This window comes from Drosophila navojoa, chromosome X, assembly GCF_054131105.1.
Source record: "Drosophila navojoa isolate 15081-1374.11 chromosome X, UAZ_NAV_1.0, whole genome shotgun sequence".
Lineage (NCBI taxonomy): Eukaryota > Metazoa > Arthropoda > Insecta > Diptera > Drosophilidae > Drosophila > Drosophila navojoa.
The window spans coordinates 16,259,479-16,276,258 of NC_142895.1; the positions used below are offsets into that span (position 1 = coordinate 16,259,479).

Genomic DNA, 16,780 nt, shown 5'->3' on the forward strand with positions numbered 1-16,780 from the left:
CAACTCGAAAGCCAAATGTGTGTAATGAACATGGACAACATGTGTCTGTTGGCATCTATGTATGCGTGTGCGTGTGTGTGTGTGTTTCTGTATATGACTGTGTGTGTGTGGGGGGTGGGGGCGTATATGGGGTGTGGCAGCGACAAAAAGACGCTTTTTATGCTCGACGCCCGTTTGCCTAATTAAGCATATCGCAACTGCGGGCATTTTGGGCGTGGACAGCAATTGATTAGGGGCGAGAGGGGGCGAAAGGTTGGCAGTCGATAGTTGGTTGGCAGCAGTAGCTGTTGTGGCATGCGGCATGCCACCCAGCCGCAGAATGGAGCACCTGCACGCTGCAATGAAATTGTGGATCGTAGGTCAACATCTGGAGATCGGGACAGCCAGAAATTGTTGAAAGTCTATAACTGGAACGCTGCACAAATAAACAACAGACGTTGCACATCAAAATGCAGCTGCAATTGCAACCACAGCAACAACAACAACATGCAACATATATGTATATGTAGGTATGTGAAGTTGGGTGCATGAAACGCATGAGGCATCGCGACGGCATCGCGAACGCTTGATCTTTGAACTAAATTAATTAAGCACAATGAACGCAATTGTTGTTGTTGCTATTGGCCGCAGCAGCAGCAGCAGCAGCAGCGACGGCGGCAGCAGCAACAGCAGCAACCCTCAGCTAAATGTATCCAGCAGATAGAGCAACAGCAGAAGAGTTGCTGCCATGCCCTGACTAAAGGGGTAGCATGAATAGTGGAGAGGCTATGTAACACATTTTGACAGCTTATTATATATACTCTATTATTTTTATGTCAAGAAATATATGTCAATAATGTCAATGAATATATAATATATGAATAAAATGTTTATAGAAAAACTCCTACAGTTCTTTCTCCTTCTCCTTCTAGGCAGAAACACCGACAATCTCTGATAATAATAATAATAATAATGATATAGGGAATACATATAACTATAGCTATCAACTGGTAACTAGGGCTACCAGGCTACGCCTCCTTAAGTGTAGCTCAATAACTTAAGGTAGAGTGCCTATACATATAAGAGTATTTCAAATTCGTAGACATTTTCAGTACAGCCATATAAAATATAGAACAGCTCTATAGTTCGGGTGTAGCTCATATTGGGGCACATCTATAAGTAAATGCTAGCTAGAGTAGCTTCCATTCGGCTATGCCTGACTATAATACTCCAACTTGTGGCTCTCACTTCGATGCTGGGATTCTGTCTCCAGATGTGAAATGCATTTCATCTCTGATGCTCGCTTGCAAAGTGAAAAAAGTATACTGGTTCTGGTCCATGCCTGCCTTTGTTCATTCATTCAGTTTGTTGGCTCTTTCGTTCTTTTGTTCGTTTAGTCATCCGTCCGTCAGTCCGTCTGTACGTCTCTTCGCCCAATTGTTGTCCGTCCGTTTGTTAGTCTAGCCGTCTGTTTGGACTGCTCAAGAATATTTCTAATGAGAAGTGCCATTACCCAAGCTGAGGATTTGGACTTGGGGGGGGGCTATATAGTATAAAGGTAAAATCACCATAAACTCCATAAAATATTTTTAGTCTGTAAACAAAACGTCTTTACCCATGGTAAAAATAATTGATCAGGTCCACAGGTAAGCCTATAAATAATATGATCCAGCACGCCCCATTAGCAAATAATTGTACGCATTACAAGTACATTTTCATTTTTTCATTTAATCAATCATTTCATTAACAATAATAGCTCCAATAGTGTTAAAAACTAAAAATTTTGCTTAATATTCGATGTTACATACACATAACCTTACAAATTTTAAGTATCTCTAATCGAAATGCACAAGAAGACCTACTTATATGACTAACAAACCAAAAATATTGTTCACACTGCTTAATTTGGATGTGATGATGTATAATTTGTAGAGATTTGTGAATACATATATATATATATGTAGATATATGTATTCAAGAAGTCGAAATCGTGTATAGCCGGATTTGAGAATTTGAGTTATTCGAGTTCGAGTTCGAGTTGGGAAAGTGTGAGTTTCGTTTTGATTAACCTAGAATATTTGGGCTACAATTGAGGTAAATGTAAATTATGTATATAACATGTATAGGAACATACCTATCTATCTGTATATATAGATATATCTAAATATATGTACACCTATATATACGATCTATATGTGCTAAGACTATATATTTTGGATATGCCGAAGATATGAGGTTAGGTTTGTTGCTGTACTTGCTAAGTAGGGTTTGAGTGTGTTCAGTCTATAATCAGTAACCGGAGACCTTTCAGCATATCCAACATGTGTGGGTGTATGTGTGTGGGTATGTGTGGGTGTATTTGTATTACTGTACCTTAGATTATTGCTTGCCCCATTTGGGATTTGCATTTGCCCCTAATTTAGCCGAAATATTCTAAATTACGTATACATATATATATAGGCATATACATACTTATAGATGTGCATGTATGTTCTGAGATTATGTATCGATCCGTGAATATATAATTGTATATATATATAGCTCTATATATATATGTAACGCCCACAGTTGCGCAGCTGCCGTTCTTGTTGGTAGTGTATGTTTTCTTCGTTGTAATGCGCTCCGCATTCGATCTGTTCGATGTGTGTATACTCTGTATTCTGAATTTGTATTATGTCGTGTCTGCATTATTATCATCTGAGTCTTCCACTTTCAACATCGATTTGGTTTTTTCATGTCAAAGCCCATCCTCATCCTTGTCAATTTTCAGGTTGTGAGTCTTACATCTTGTTTTGATGCTCTGCTACTTATATAGCGTTTCTTTTAGTGGTTCAGTGTCTTTTCTTCTTGGTTCGTCATAGTAAGTATCTATGGGGTATATCAGAGGGTATATCCCAGTTGTTATATATGAAGTAAGGTCCAAAATTGCTTCGGTAATCACTTTTGGAAGGAGCTCCCTAACGTTCTCAAGTTATAGAAAGACTGGAACGACCACAGAAGAGAGAGAGAGAGAGGGAGAGAGAGAGAGGGAGAGAGAGAGAGAGAGAGAGAGAGAAAGAGAGAGAAAGAGACACAGATAGGGGAGAATGAGAGTAAAAAGAGAAAGAGAGAAGTGGAAGGAGAAAGTGACAGCAAGGAGAGAGAGATAGAAGTGAGTAGAGGCAGAGAGGATGGATAGGGAGATTGAGAATAGGGAGAGAGAGAAAGAGATAAAGGAGAGTAGATATAGAGCAGAGAGGGAAGAGAGCTAGAGAATAAAGAGATAGACGTGGGTAAAGGGAATGAGAAGAGAATGAGAGGAAAGAAAGAAAGAAGATTGAGAGGGGGGAAGACACAAAGAAAGAGAGAGAGAGAGAGCGAGAGAGAGAGAGAGAGAGAGAAATAGTAGTAAGAGAGAGATAAGTACGATTCTAGTAAACGAGGGAGAGAGAGAGAGAGAGAATAGGCAGGGAAAGGAGAGGATAAATTGAGAAACAGAATGAAAATCGATAGAGAGAGAGAGAGAGAGAGAGTATTTGTATACCCACTAAATTGAAAGTTTGAATGGAAGGGAAGGGAAACATTCGTACCAAGTCTATGGACATAGATGTAGCTATAGCGAATTACTGAAGCAATTGTTAGGCCGTTAGGCAAATCGAATCATATAAATGATAGTTACAGATATGATATGTGCTCTTCGCTTGATTAGGATGAGCGCCAGCTGCTGCTGTTGGCCCCATCGAACTCCCAGGATGTCTGCTGTTGTATCGATGTTTGTGAATTGGATGGTTGCGGTTCCTGGTAATAGTTCTGGGGCCAGACGGCCGGCACATTGACCGGCACACTATAGTATTGATAGATCGGCTGGTACTGCACACCGCCCGGTGCCTGCTGATAGAGGGTCGGCATTGGGGCGCCCGTATAGTCGGTGATCGGTCCGGCCGGGCCATAGCCGGCCGCGGCATACTGATCGATCGGAATTGGGTTCATCGACGGCTGCTGATGATGCTGTTGATGCTGCTGATGCTGCTGATGGTGATGCGGCGCCGGCTGAGTGGTGAAGTAGACAGTGCCGTTGGGCTCGATGACCGGCTGGAATTTGGGACGGATCTGGTGCTTCTTGAATGCGGGCGCAATGTTCAGGCGACGATTGCGCAAGATGACACACTTGCCAATGCTCTGGAGGCGCTGGGCCTCCTCCTCGGTCTCGAATGTCACGAAGCCATAGCCCTTGTTGAAGCCATCCTGGTCGACGATGATCTTGGTGCTACGCACCGTGCCATAGGCACTGAACGCAACCATCAGATCCGTTTCAGTTGTGTCGCGACTGATGCCGCCCACAAATACACGATTCGGAATCATTGTGCCATAGATCGGCTCCGCCGGTGGCGGCCCCTCCACGGCGACAGTCGGCATGGGGACGGTGCCCATTGGTGGGCCGCCGGCCGGAACCATTGACATCTTGTTTCCAGTTGGGGACTGTTGCAATTGTGTGGATGCCATTTCGATCCGGTGATAGCTTAGTCCAAAAAGTCGATGATTGAGGCTGCACTTACACACGCACACATAAACACACACACACACATATATATATATATATATATATTAGGATATTGCCGGATAGTGGATTATGTTTTCACGCTCAATTTGTTTTGTACTCTTACCGTTATAATCAACAAGATCCTCGTATAGTCTATACGAAAAGTTTTGCAACGACCGCTCGAGGAATTCAGGAACAATGACTAGCCGGGAGATGAAGAGAAATATGGGCTTCAATTAAGAGAACGGGACGGAAGACAAAGTCTGTGCTTTGCTTTGCCGCTGCGTCTGATTCCAACTCCTCGCGTACTGCTCTCGATAACTTCGTAATGGGGCCTTGAACCTTCTTCTACTTATAACAACGTATAGTTTTGGTAACTATTGCTCAAACGAGTATCAAAAAAAATCGAGAATTTCAAAAAAAAATAAAGAATTTCCAAAATACCTCATTTGTTAAAATACAAATTTGAAATGAATTCATAACACCTGACCCTAAAGGAAATGCGACAATGATATACAAATAAATTTTTTTTTTCATATACAAAAATGTTCGTTTGACGTTTGACGTTCAAATGTAAAGTCAAATTCACAAAAGGCCAGAAAATCGAAAGTTAAATAAAACGGAGTATGGACAAAGTGGCGAAAATCCTAATATAATATTTATATCGATTGGGAGAGTATATTGTATAAACATTTAAGCGTGAATTATTCCATATATAAATTTAAAGTCTGTAACATCGATAACAACAAAGATGGCAATAGCGAGTGATAAAAATCGATAACATATGGCTCCTGCCAAAGTAATTGAAATCGATAGCGCTATCGATAATTGTTAATTGAAAACGACTGTTTAGCAGACTATCAATACATTTCAATCGATAATCTTATCGATACATATTAAATGAGAGTCGAATCAATAGAAACTGAAGGCGATAGACCTATAAAAATTGTTTAAACAGTGGTCAGATATAGTTGATATCGATAACTATTAAATTGCGATCGTATGGATGCAACTTGAAGCCGATAATGTTATCGATAAATACTTTCGATCTTAGCTGAAATGTATATTTCATATTTCGATACATATCGATACTACAATCGATCGATTATGATTGGTATCTATATACATTTGACTATCGATAACCCATGTACACTCATCGATAACACCACATGATTACTTGTACATACATGTCTTTGCCATCATGCAAAGGGTATTCCTCATTCGATTTAGCTAAGCTATCAAAATCTCAAGAAATATAATCTATATATATGTATATATTTATTTTTTTTCATTTCGCTTTCAATTTCCGCTTTTCGTGCGGGTCAGAAGGGGTGTCTCGCGGGCCCAGTTAATTCGTCTGTAATAAGTTGGCTGCGACGCGACGTCGCTGTCGCTGTCGCTGCAAGAGTCCAATAAGAATGTCGCTTGCCATATGATGATTATGGTTATTGTGCTGCGTCTCGCCTCTCATTTTCGTTAGCTCTTAATGAAGTTTATTGAGCGCAGCGCAACAGCAGCCGAAAGAGATCCACAGCCAGCGATATAAGGCAGTTGAAAAGATGTCTGATTCGATTTGCGTGTGCAAGCGAGAGAGCAACACATCCGAAGCGAGAAGAGAGAGAGAGAGAGAGAGTGACGATGACTCATTATGAATTGTGAAGCAAACAAATGTCTGATAAGAAAGTGCGATAAAGATATGGATGCATAGATAGATAGATGGATGGATGGATGGTTCTCTCACTCCCTCAATGGTTCTTCTCTAGTTCAAGTCGAATCTTTGAATCGAATCATATAATTGAGTTATTATATTCAAATTTATGTATGAGCCAGGGGAAGCTCTATGGTCATGGATTATGATTATGTATGTATATATGTGATGATGATTAAATTGAAATTAAGATTATGTCATATATTATAAATAGTACTAACGCCATTTCTTAGATTCAAGCTGTTTAAGTAGAAGTTAATGTGATTTTTTTTTATTATTATAAAAAAAAAAAATTAAATGGAACAAAAAAAAAAAAAACAATCGCAATAATTATACTCCTCTGCTATAGAGTGAATAAGTTCAGATGCCCATATCGGCTCTTTCAAACTGTTACAAGAGGCTTTGAGACACACACACGCACACACATATACATACACATGTATGTATGTATATTAATAGTTTTGCATGTGTAATGGCAACTCAAGTGTCAATCAAGCAGCTACTTGTGTTGCATTAACAAAGAAAATAAATGAATACAACAACAACAAGAAAGAAGAAGAAGAAGCAGAAGCAGAGAAATTTCCATAGCTGCTAAAAGTGTCAAACAAATCAGAGCGAGAAAATGAGCGGCATAAATAAAGCCAATTGGAAATGGAAGTAATGCATAATGCATATGTATAAGTATGCATATGTGTGCATATATATATATGTGTGTGTGTGTGTGCTTGTAACTGTGCCAGTGCTCGCTTGCAGCAAAGTACATACATACATATGCAAACTGATGACAAAATTGTTTTACGCGCGCGACTCTTCAAATTGCATTAAAGTCGACGTCGGCAGCGACGTCAACGTCGACGCGTCGCCTGATAAAGCAACTGCTGCGTGCTGCTTAGATTTGCAATGCACTCTTCTATCTCTTTAAATGCAATTTGCTGTACAGCAGCAAGCATAGCGTGCATCAGGTTGCGCCTCGTGAGTGCGACATTGCGATAGTTTACGCTTGCGAGCGACAAAAAACGCGCGCAAAACGCGTGCGCAGCACGTCGACAGCCAAACGCGATTAGTCACACAGCTGTCCCAAAAGCCCCAAAGTCAGCTAACCAAAGAGCAGCAGCAGCAGACACATACACACACATACACACACACAGACACACACACCCACACACACATGCATATATATATATATATATATATATATATGTACATATATAGACAGAGCCTCAACACTTGCTGCAATGCGCCGCAAAGCAAAAGCACGCAATGCACAACATTCGCAATGCATTTGCTTCATGTTGCATCAGTGCCCCCAGACCCATGGACCCCTCGAGGCCCCAGCCCCGCCCCAGCATATGTGCATGGAAGGGGGCGGCACAATGCAAGCCACTGTGTGCGGTTGGGCGCCTCTTTGCAATCAATTTGATTTAAATGGTTTTTTTTCTGTTTATTTTTTTTTTTCTTGTTTTTTACATTTTACTTTTAGCTGTTGCTGTTGCATTTGGCTTTGCTTTTGCCACTGCTACACATTTCCGAAATATTCTGTTAATTTATTTGATTTAATTGCACGCGAGCGTCGTTTATGACATTACGTATTACAACACTCATTTGCAGTGTTGACAACGGCCGTTTACATAATAATAATAGGCCAGGCCAACTTGGGACTTGGGGAGTGAAAAGCCAATTTTCCGCATGTATGTATGTATGTGTGTGTGAGAAGGAAGAAGATACGATATACAAAAATCGATTATTTTGTTCCCATTGAATTGAATGGATTGCGATTAATCGAAGCCATAATAGAGATTATTAAGAATCTTAGGATTATGATAAATAATAGGGCTATGATTAGAGGTTTGAAAAGGAAAGCAATAAAGATGTTCAGTAGAATTATGATAATGATAGACTGACTATTATGATTATAGCAATTATAATGATCATGATTATATTGATGATTATGATCTGCAAGGATAGCAAAAATGATGTTCAGTATAATGATGAAGATAAATAAGATAATGAAAGAAAAATGGCCACTGTTATGGTTAGGAGAACGATTATCATCGAGAGCATAATTATGATTATAATGAGGCTTAAAGGCTTGAAAAGGATTGCATTAATGATGTTCTGTATAATGTGGATAATGAAATAATGACTATTGTTATGATTATAAGAATGATTATGATCATAAATATAATGATTAATGTAATTATAATTATGGTTATGACAATGGTCATAATTATTACTAATGATTAAGCTAATAAATGTTTATGGTAATGCTAATGAAAGTGCGAATGAGAATCGGATTAAGAATGCGAAAGACAATTATAATGAAATTCACATTACTGATGCTAATACTAAAATTATGCTAATGCTAATAATAATGCTATTGCTAATTTAAGTGCTTAAACTAATTCTAAACTCATGCTTATTTCAATAAGAATGATTAAAGCTATCTAATAATAAGATTTATATATAATATCAGTCATAATCATAGTCATAGGAATATTTCTGAGAAACATAAAAATAATAGTCATTATGATGAATGTATATACATATATGTATATAAAATAAAGTCATTAATATATAAATATATAATAATAAACGCATTAAAAATGACGATAGTCAATAATACAATCATAATATTATTTATATTCGAAATAAAAGTATTTATAGAAAATATATGTATTTTAATAATATGGCCCCTGGGCTACAAGGGTCTACTTCATTACGCTCATTAGGAATACAGAAGATGCCCTACAGAGAGCGACAAAACCAAATAGAAGAAAAAAAAAGATTCAATTTGGATATGATTTGCTTTTAATGAAGTTGTTTAAAGCTGTGACAGATCCATTGAGATCGTTTGGAAAACACTTCTATTTTGGGAACAATAGCTCGCATAAGCACGGAAACGTGTTTCGGTTTCACTTTCTCTCACAACGGCTATGCAAATTTGTCGAGCCCAATAACACGATAGCACGACTTATAGAGAGACAATCAAAACGACTCGGAAAAGGCATGCAGTGAAATTTTCAATGGCCCTCGATTATGGTCGACTAATATGATTATCATCCACCTCAACATCATCATCGTCATTGCTAACAACAATTCCAAGTTCAAGAATTCGCAGGCCTAAAACCTTTTCATTGTGTTAGAATAAGGCGAAATAAATACGTGAGAAAAATGATTTTTTTTTTTATGTAGACAGTTCTATAGGGAAGCCAAAGAATGGAACTAGATATATATAGTAATATTCTAGTATAAAATATTATATGTATATATCTAGTTCATTTGAGGTAAGGAACTCTTATGAGTGGTGTATATGACACAGAGTTTTAGGTACATCAGTTAAGAGCAGCATAAGGGAATGATTATAAATATTGTATTGCAATATTTTTATTTATATATAATTTTCTAGAATTCTTCATAGCCCAACCGCAAAATGCTGAAGAAAATGGGTTAAATTTCCAGCCACAATAAACGTCAGTGAATTTCTTTATAGTATTCAATGATTAGTAAATATAAATATAGAGCAGGCGTTCCCTAAACTTTTTGTATATTTATTAAGAAAGAACAGAATAAATAAATATGTTTCATTCGATGATGGAATTTCAATAGACGAATCAACGTCAATCAAAGAATTTTCTAGATTAATATAAAGAAATGATCGATCATAAAATGCACTCATTAATATCTGGTGCGTAATACAGATCTATCATACATATAACATAATAATATCAGAATAGAATCATTATACCGAAACTTTACATATTCAGTGGGTTCAATGGGCATGGTCGGGGGAATATGCAGAGATATTATATGTATGCATGTACACATGGTATCATCTATTTATCTTGCACTTACCGTATTACGCCTGAAGTCGTACATGGAACTGACTCTCACATTGAGGTCCATTGGTTTGTTAATGTTCTGGCAATCGCTGAAGATATCGGGTGTTGTTCCGATGCGGATCATGGGCAGGACGGGCTCATAGTTATTGTTGTTGTTGTTGTTATTGTTGGTATTTTGGCTACTGCTACTCAGGTTGCTGTTGCTGTTGCTCTTGTGTTTGCTAACGGTTTGTAGTTGCTGTTGCTGTTGTTGCTGTTGTTGCTGTTGGTTGCTCTTGCTGTTCGCGGTAAACACCTGCGAAATGCTGCGCAGAAAGGCGCGATAGTCTCTCCTGTGCTCGATATCGCCAGCCATGACTAGTCCCAGTGTCTTTGGTCCTGCACTCATAGCAGAACTTTGATCAGCTTTATGGATATATGTATGTATGTAGCTGCTGCTCTTATTACTGTTGTTATTTCAAAAAGCTAACACACACATATATGTACATATACATATGCATATACACACACACACACACAGAGATAGATAGACGCGTGAGATTCTCGTTTGCCCGTGATCAACAGCTGCCAACAGAATATCTTGGCCTTTGTTTTCGGCTGTCGAGCTGCCAACACCAAAGCAAAAAAAACAACAACAACGCGAGCGACACCTTCAAGACTGTGACTGCGACTGCGGCGACGGCGACAGCGACTGCAGCGACGACGACGACGATAGCGAATATAGCTCACAATTCTTATCGGCAAACGGCTGATAAGCTGTACGCAGCTTTAACGGTAGTTTCTGTGGCACTTACAGCAAAATCAATAAAAGAAAAATAAATAATAATAAAAAAAAAAAATAGTAGTAGATGAAAGATGTAGAGTGGGCAGAAGAAGAGCACAAGTGCACGCCACTGTAGGCCCAAAGGTGGACGGAATCTGATTCGGACTGCTCGGACTTGTTCCAGACGACCAACTAAAGAGCACAGAACTAGCGAACGCATGGGCGCCAGCCGCAGTCGACGCTGGCAGCGACGGCAGCAGCGGGCACGTCACCGTTGTTGTAATCGTCGTTGTTGTTTGTTTTGTTTTTTATTTATTTATTTTTATTTTTGTTGAATTCTTGTTTTTTTTTTTTTTATTTTGTTTTGTGTAGTGTGTGCTTTATACCATTATTATTATTGTTGTTGTTGTTGTTGTGGAAGTACTTCTAGGTGACACAGTGGTGCGATATCAATTTGTTTGTCAAGCTGCATCAGATGTTTAGCTATGACTCATACATATATGGATCAGTTTATTAAAAGTCGAATTAGATTAGATTAACTTGCGTAGATTTTCGACTGCAATTGTGTTTTGCTAGATAGGTAAATAGATAAGTCTAGCACATCGATCAAGCCTGAATCATTTATTATATATTAAATTAATTTCTATTAATTATTATTTTTGTTATTTATATTGTTTAATAAAGACATCTTCGGAATGAATAAATATATACTTTTAAACATTTATTTATTTATTTATTTTTTTTTTTTTGTAATTTTGCTTTAGAGCCTTGATAAATATTATTATATTAATATATTTATTTTTTAAATAAAAAATTTAATTTATATGAGCACATACATATATTGTTTTATTATTATTATTTTTTCCCATTATTCTTTTTTTGTATTATATTATAATTGTATTTTATTTTTATTTTTATTTTGTTATATTTTTATTTATTTTATCATACATTTTATATCATATTTGTATCATATTATATTTTTATTTTTATTTTAAAATTCAGCATTCTTAAAATATTTTTTATCTTTACAGCTTTTACTCATTATTTTAATTTCTAGCTTTTTATTCACAGCTTCTCTAATATAATATCCGAGGAATTTCGTTTTCACATATTATCATGCATTAAAAATCATTCAAGATATTATATCACCCACACGGACTGAACAAGCACCAATAAAAAAATAGGGAAAAAAAAACATGCTTTCATTATTAATAGAAATTTGCAAATATTTAATTTGTATTGTCTAGCTATGAAATTCCAGTTTAAATTTGGCTTCGATCAGGCCTCGCATTGTTTGTTATGCTAAATTCTGCGCCGAGCATTGGAAACTTGTTTGACAAAAGGCTAAATGAATAAAGGGAATGAGTTGAAAACGCTTTCGCCGCGATATGTGTGACAGCTGCGACAGCTTAAAGCTTAACTGATTGAATGCTATACTTAAGCTTTCACCGCAAAATTCTTGTATAACAAATGGCATGTCGACCACTGTGCCGTGGCGCCGTTAATGCTTTTTTACACTTTGCTGGTGTTTATCAATGCCTACGGTTATTGCCGTCTATCGTCGTGTACCCTTACGTCATGTGCGAGTGTGTGTGTGTGTGTATTTATACATCTCTCTCCCTCACACACTCTCTGTGTGGGTGAGCATTTGATCTCTCTGTGTGTGTGTGTGTGTGTGTGTGTGTGTGTGTGTGTGTGTGTGTGTGTGTGTGTTTTGTTAGATTTAAATTGATGTTGGACACTTGATTTGTTTTAGTGTTAGCCAACCGCATTAGCCTGCATCGCTTACTCATTTGGCACTCAAGATACTAACGGCATGGCCGTTGTTAACGGTTAGCTGCGCGAATTGACAATTGCAATTTCCAATTGCAGTTCACAGTTCACAGTTCACAATTGTCGCGCGCGTCACGTACGCGTTTTAATTAAATGCCACTGAAGTTAGCTCTGCTGGAAATGTTTAAAACGCGCGCTCTGCATCTGAAAACGAAATCAAAGCAGCGACATTAACAGTTAAACAGCGACGCGGACGGTGGCGGCAACGGTGACGATGGGGGCCCACTTGGCGGCTTCCCGGTTGACACACGACTAACCGACTAAGGCTAGCCCAAATGGCAGTCGCACGAAATCCAAAATCCAAAATCAAAATGAAAACCAAAACACAAACAATAAGCACAAAATAGATGTAACCAAAGCTAAAGAAACTGACAAACTGAAAAATAAAAGAAAACAAAAACAACAAAAAACGCCGGCAGAGACAGCGGTAGAACGGTCGCACCCCTCAACAAGCGAAGCCCCCGCAAAAACAGACGACGACGACGACGACGACGACCACACGATGACTTTTGAATAATATTTACATTTAGTTTGTGTGCATGCGTGTGTGTTTGTGTGTGTGTGTGTGTGTGTGCGTGCTTAACGCAGGCAGCGAGCCGCGCTGTTAACGTGCGCAAAACAAAAGCTACAGCTGCAGCGTCTTAGGCAGCGAAGGCGAAGAGCGAACGAAACAAGGCACAGACACAAAATATAAATGACGAAATTAAAGCAACAGTAGCAACAATAACAACAACAGCAGCAACAACTGCTTAGTGTATAAGCAATGCACATTAAAATGTGTGTGGCAGAAGCGCAAAGCGAAAACGACTAGCAAAAAGCAGGCTGCGATAAACAGCAACAACAACAACAGAAGTAAATAGCAGAAGCTAAGAAAAACGCAGGCAAAACGCGCGCGACTTATGCACGTGCTACGCGCAAGCGTATGTGTGTGTGTGTGTGTGAGTGTGCAAGTGGGCATGCGTTCGTCAATTGAGCGCGTTTCAGTGCCAAAAGTACAAAGGAGAGAGTGAGAGAAAGAGAGAGCCGCAGCGCAAGTGTGCAGCTTGCCTGGCATTTGAGTTGATTGCTGTTGTTGCTACTAACTGGAATCTTTACTGCAATAAGAATATACAAATTTGTTGTATAAATTGTGAATAAATTTGTTATATTATTGATAATTGTAATTGTATTGTTTAATTGTATATTAGAACGAAAATGTAGATTAAAATGTAAATTATATACATATGTATGTATTATATTGTAAATGAATTTATGTATGTATGTACATACATACATATGTATGTATGTAAATACATGTAATTTTTTTAATTTTCCTATTTATTAAATCTTCTGCAATCAATCGAAGAGCTTTTTGATCGTACGACCAAACCGAATTATATTTAATATATGTATGTATGTATAGCTGCTCTAAGCTTATATTACGATGTACATACATACATACATATGCAGTCGTACATGTAGATCAAGTATTTTTTTTTTTTTTTTGTAAACTATAATTTAAAATCAGCGCAAATATTGTTTTACTGCAGAAACCCTTAGGTGTTAATTCAATTATGATCTATTTTTATTCCTAGCTCTTCTAGGTTTTGTAATTGTGGGTTCCATAGCTCTTAACATTAGGCTAAAATCTTTCGGGCAAGAGCATCTCGTGCTTCCCACTCAACCGCGCAATAGAGAGACTCCCTCTCATCTTACCTGTAGGTTTTAGTAATCTTCCCGAAACTTGCCACGCTAATAGATCGATAAATATCGATAAATCTGCCAACTGAAAGTCAAAGGATCAATAATTTTAATAGAATATGAAATATATATGTATGTACATATGTTAATATAGATATGTATATATATTTGCGCATACCACTCATTCGATCTATACTCTGTAACAACTATATATGTATATACTATGTATACACACATACATATATGTATACGCTTCATACATAAAGAAACTAGGCACAGCGGGTTTGGTGGTCAACAATTGAGGATTGCTGGAATCTGAAAGAATTTAATACAAGTACGTCTCTATGTATGTATGTATGTAGGCATGTATGTATGTTTGTTTGTTTGTTTGTAGTTGAGCAGGCGACAGCGACTAGACGGGACACTCGAGCAGCGTGAGGGATGAGCAGGAGCTGTGAATGGTGCGCAGCTCGCACAGCTCGTCGATGAGATCGCGAAAGAGCATCGGATTGACATTGACGCTGACCTTCATCAGGAGGAACCAATCGCCGATGGTCAGATCCCGGAAGACGTGCTGCACATGCTGTTTGGTCATGTAGCGCAATTGGCTGCGTATCATCAGCTCGCGCAGCGTCCGGCTGAGCATCATGGCCAGGCGACAGAGCAGATTCAGGCCGGACATGAAGGCCATCAGCAGGAACCAGCACCAGAGGCAGACGAAGATCTTCTCGTTCAATATGTTCAGCGGCAGTATGCATAGATTGTCCATGATGCTGGCCGTGCCGCTGGCCCCATACTTGAGCACCTCGCACTTGGCGATCTTGGGGAAGACCCGCGACGAGATGTGATTCCAGCGATCCCAGTCGTACAGCGGTATCGTGGCCAGCGCATGCAGATACTTGCTCCAGAAGCCATTGAGGAACACCTCCAGCGCCAGGATGTTGAGTATCTGGAATGGGAGAGCGCAAAAGTGAGAGTCGACTGACTGACAATGCCGATGCCGATGACCCACCCCGCGGGACTACTCACGCTGATCAGAAAGTTGAGGAGCTCGCAGAAGACGTACTTGGCCATGTAGCAGTAGTGCATGTCCTCGTAGTCGGTGGTAAAGTACTTGACCAGCAGTCGGAGGCGCGTGTTGTACGTCTGCTCCGAGAGCAGCGCCTCGCCCACCTCCGAGCAGAGCTGCTTCAGCCGCTGGCCCTCCCACACCTTCCAGAGGCACGACGGAAAGTAGAAGACGAACGATTGGAAGAGGAGCAGTATGATGACCCACTGATAGTAGCGCAAGTAGACGCGCTGCGTCTGGCCGCGCACCTCGGGGCCGACGCCCTCGGCTATCGATATCGCCCGCGCGTACTCCTCGTTGTAGTCGGCCAGCCGCCGCAGGCTGACCCGGCCGTGTCCGGCACGGCTAGTCGGCGGCGGCGGCGTCGGCAGCAGCTGACGGAGATCGGTGGAGTTGTCCACCTTGATGATGTAGGTGCCCATCGTCCAGCAATAGGACTGCACATAGTTGATGTTCTTCTCCTCGCTGATGCACTGTATCGGATCGCCGAAGTACTGGCGCGCCGACAGCAGCAGCGAGCACGTCAGCAGGATGACCACCGTGCACTTGGAGTGAATGGTGAAGACGGCATCGTAGATGCGTATCGATTTGAATTGCAAGTACTTGGACAATGGCTTCACAGCCGAATACATTTCCTCCGCCTCGGGAAAGAGTACCTCGACGACTGTGTCCAATTCTCAAACTCCTGCTCGGTCTCAGTTCGGCTGCAGGCAGCGTGAGTGGCCTCTCGCTCGCACCAGTGCCCAAGCACCATACACTGCTAATGTTGTTCTCTCTCACTCGCACCTCAGCAGTGCTGCTGGCGGTGCTGCTGCTGCTGCTGCTTCTTCTTCTTCTCCTGTGGCTCCTGCTTCTTCTTGTTGCTATGCTTCTACAGTTCGTATTCTATTCTCCTTTTATTAAAATATAGTTTTCTTTCTATTTGGTTTTGTATATCTATATCTATATATATTTTTTCGGTTTTTTCTGGATTCCTGTTACTGTTGCTCTTGTTTAGGGTCTCTGCAGCTGACTTGCACCCGCACACGCGCTCGCCGGCCTAAGGGTAGCGACATAAACAAAATGTTGATTGTCGCTCGGCTTTACATATTTGTTTGTGCTGCCCCTCATCATTATATACGTTTACGTTTTCACATTTCAATTTACACACAACTCTATAATAAATAAGTATAAATAATGCCATATATATGTATATGTAGATATGTATGTGCATATGTCAGTGTGTTGACATTGTTTTTAAATATGTATTTGTTGTTGTTGTTGGCCCAGCTTCGATAGGTCGCATCGCTGTGTATCGATAAACGAAAGCACATATTCAAAATTTAATTCCTGTGGCATTCAGCGCCTGAAGTCAAGCAACAAAAAACTGTTGCATACTTTTAGGCGCTGC

General features: G+C 39.5%; 2 protein-coding genes across 2 annotated transcripts; both read right to left on the reverse strand.

Moving 5' to 3' along the window:
• Window positions 1-2,560: 2,560 nt before the first annotated feature.
• On the reverse strand, window positions 2,561-5,014 carry LOC115565219 (protein boule). Its single transcript, XM_030390254.2, has 3 exons — window positions 4,623-5,014; window positions 3,638-4,504; window positions 2,561-2,847 (listed from the first exon to the last, which is right to left on the reverse strand). The coding sequence occupies exon 2, from the start codon at window positions 4,459-4,461 to the stop codon at window positions 3,664-3,666; it is 798 nt and encodes a 265-aa protein (XP_030246114.1). The 5' UTR covers window positions 4,462-4,504; window positions 4,623-5,014; the 3' UTR covers window positions 2,561-2,847; window positions 3,638-3,663.
• Window positions 5,015-14,575: 9,561 nt separating this feature from the next.
• Window positions 14,576-16,546, reverse strand: Inx5 (Innexin 5). Its single transcript, XM_030389961.2, has 2 exons — window positions 15,351-16,546; window positions 14,576-15,270 (listed from the first exon to the last, which is right to left on the reverse strand). The coding sequence occupies exons 1-2, from the start codon at window positions 16,020-16,022 to the stop codon at window positions 14,734-14,736; spliced, it is 1,209 nt and encodes a 402-aa protein (XP_030245821.1). The 5' UTR covers window positions 16,023-16,546; the 3' UTR covers window positions 14,576-14,733.
• Window positions 16,547-16,780: the final 234 nt, after the last annotated feature.

Excerpts from the sequence above, each read along its gene's own strand:
- LOC115565219 (XM_030390254.2), bottom strand. The coding sequence starts at position 4,461 with ATGGCATCCACACAATTGCAACAGTCCCCAACTGGAAACAAGATGTCA.
- Inx5 (XM_030389961.2), bottom strand. The coding sequence starts at position 16,022 with ATGTATTCGGCTGTGAAGCCATTGTCCAAGTACTTGCAATTCAAATCG. Across the intron at positions 15,271-15,350 it reads TCCTCAACTTTCTGATCAGC|ATACTCAACATCCTGGCGCT; the intron begins GTGAGTAGTCCC and ends CTCCCATTCCAG.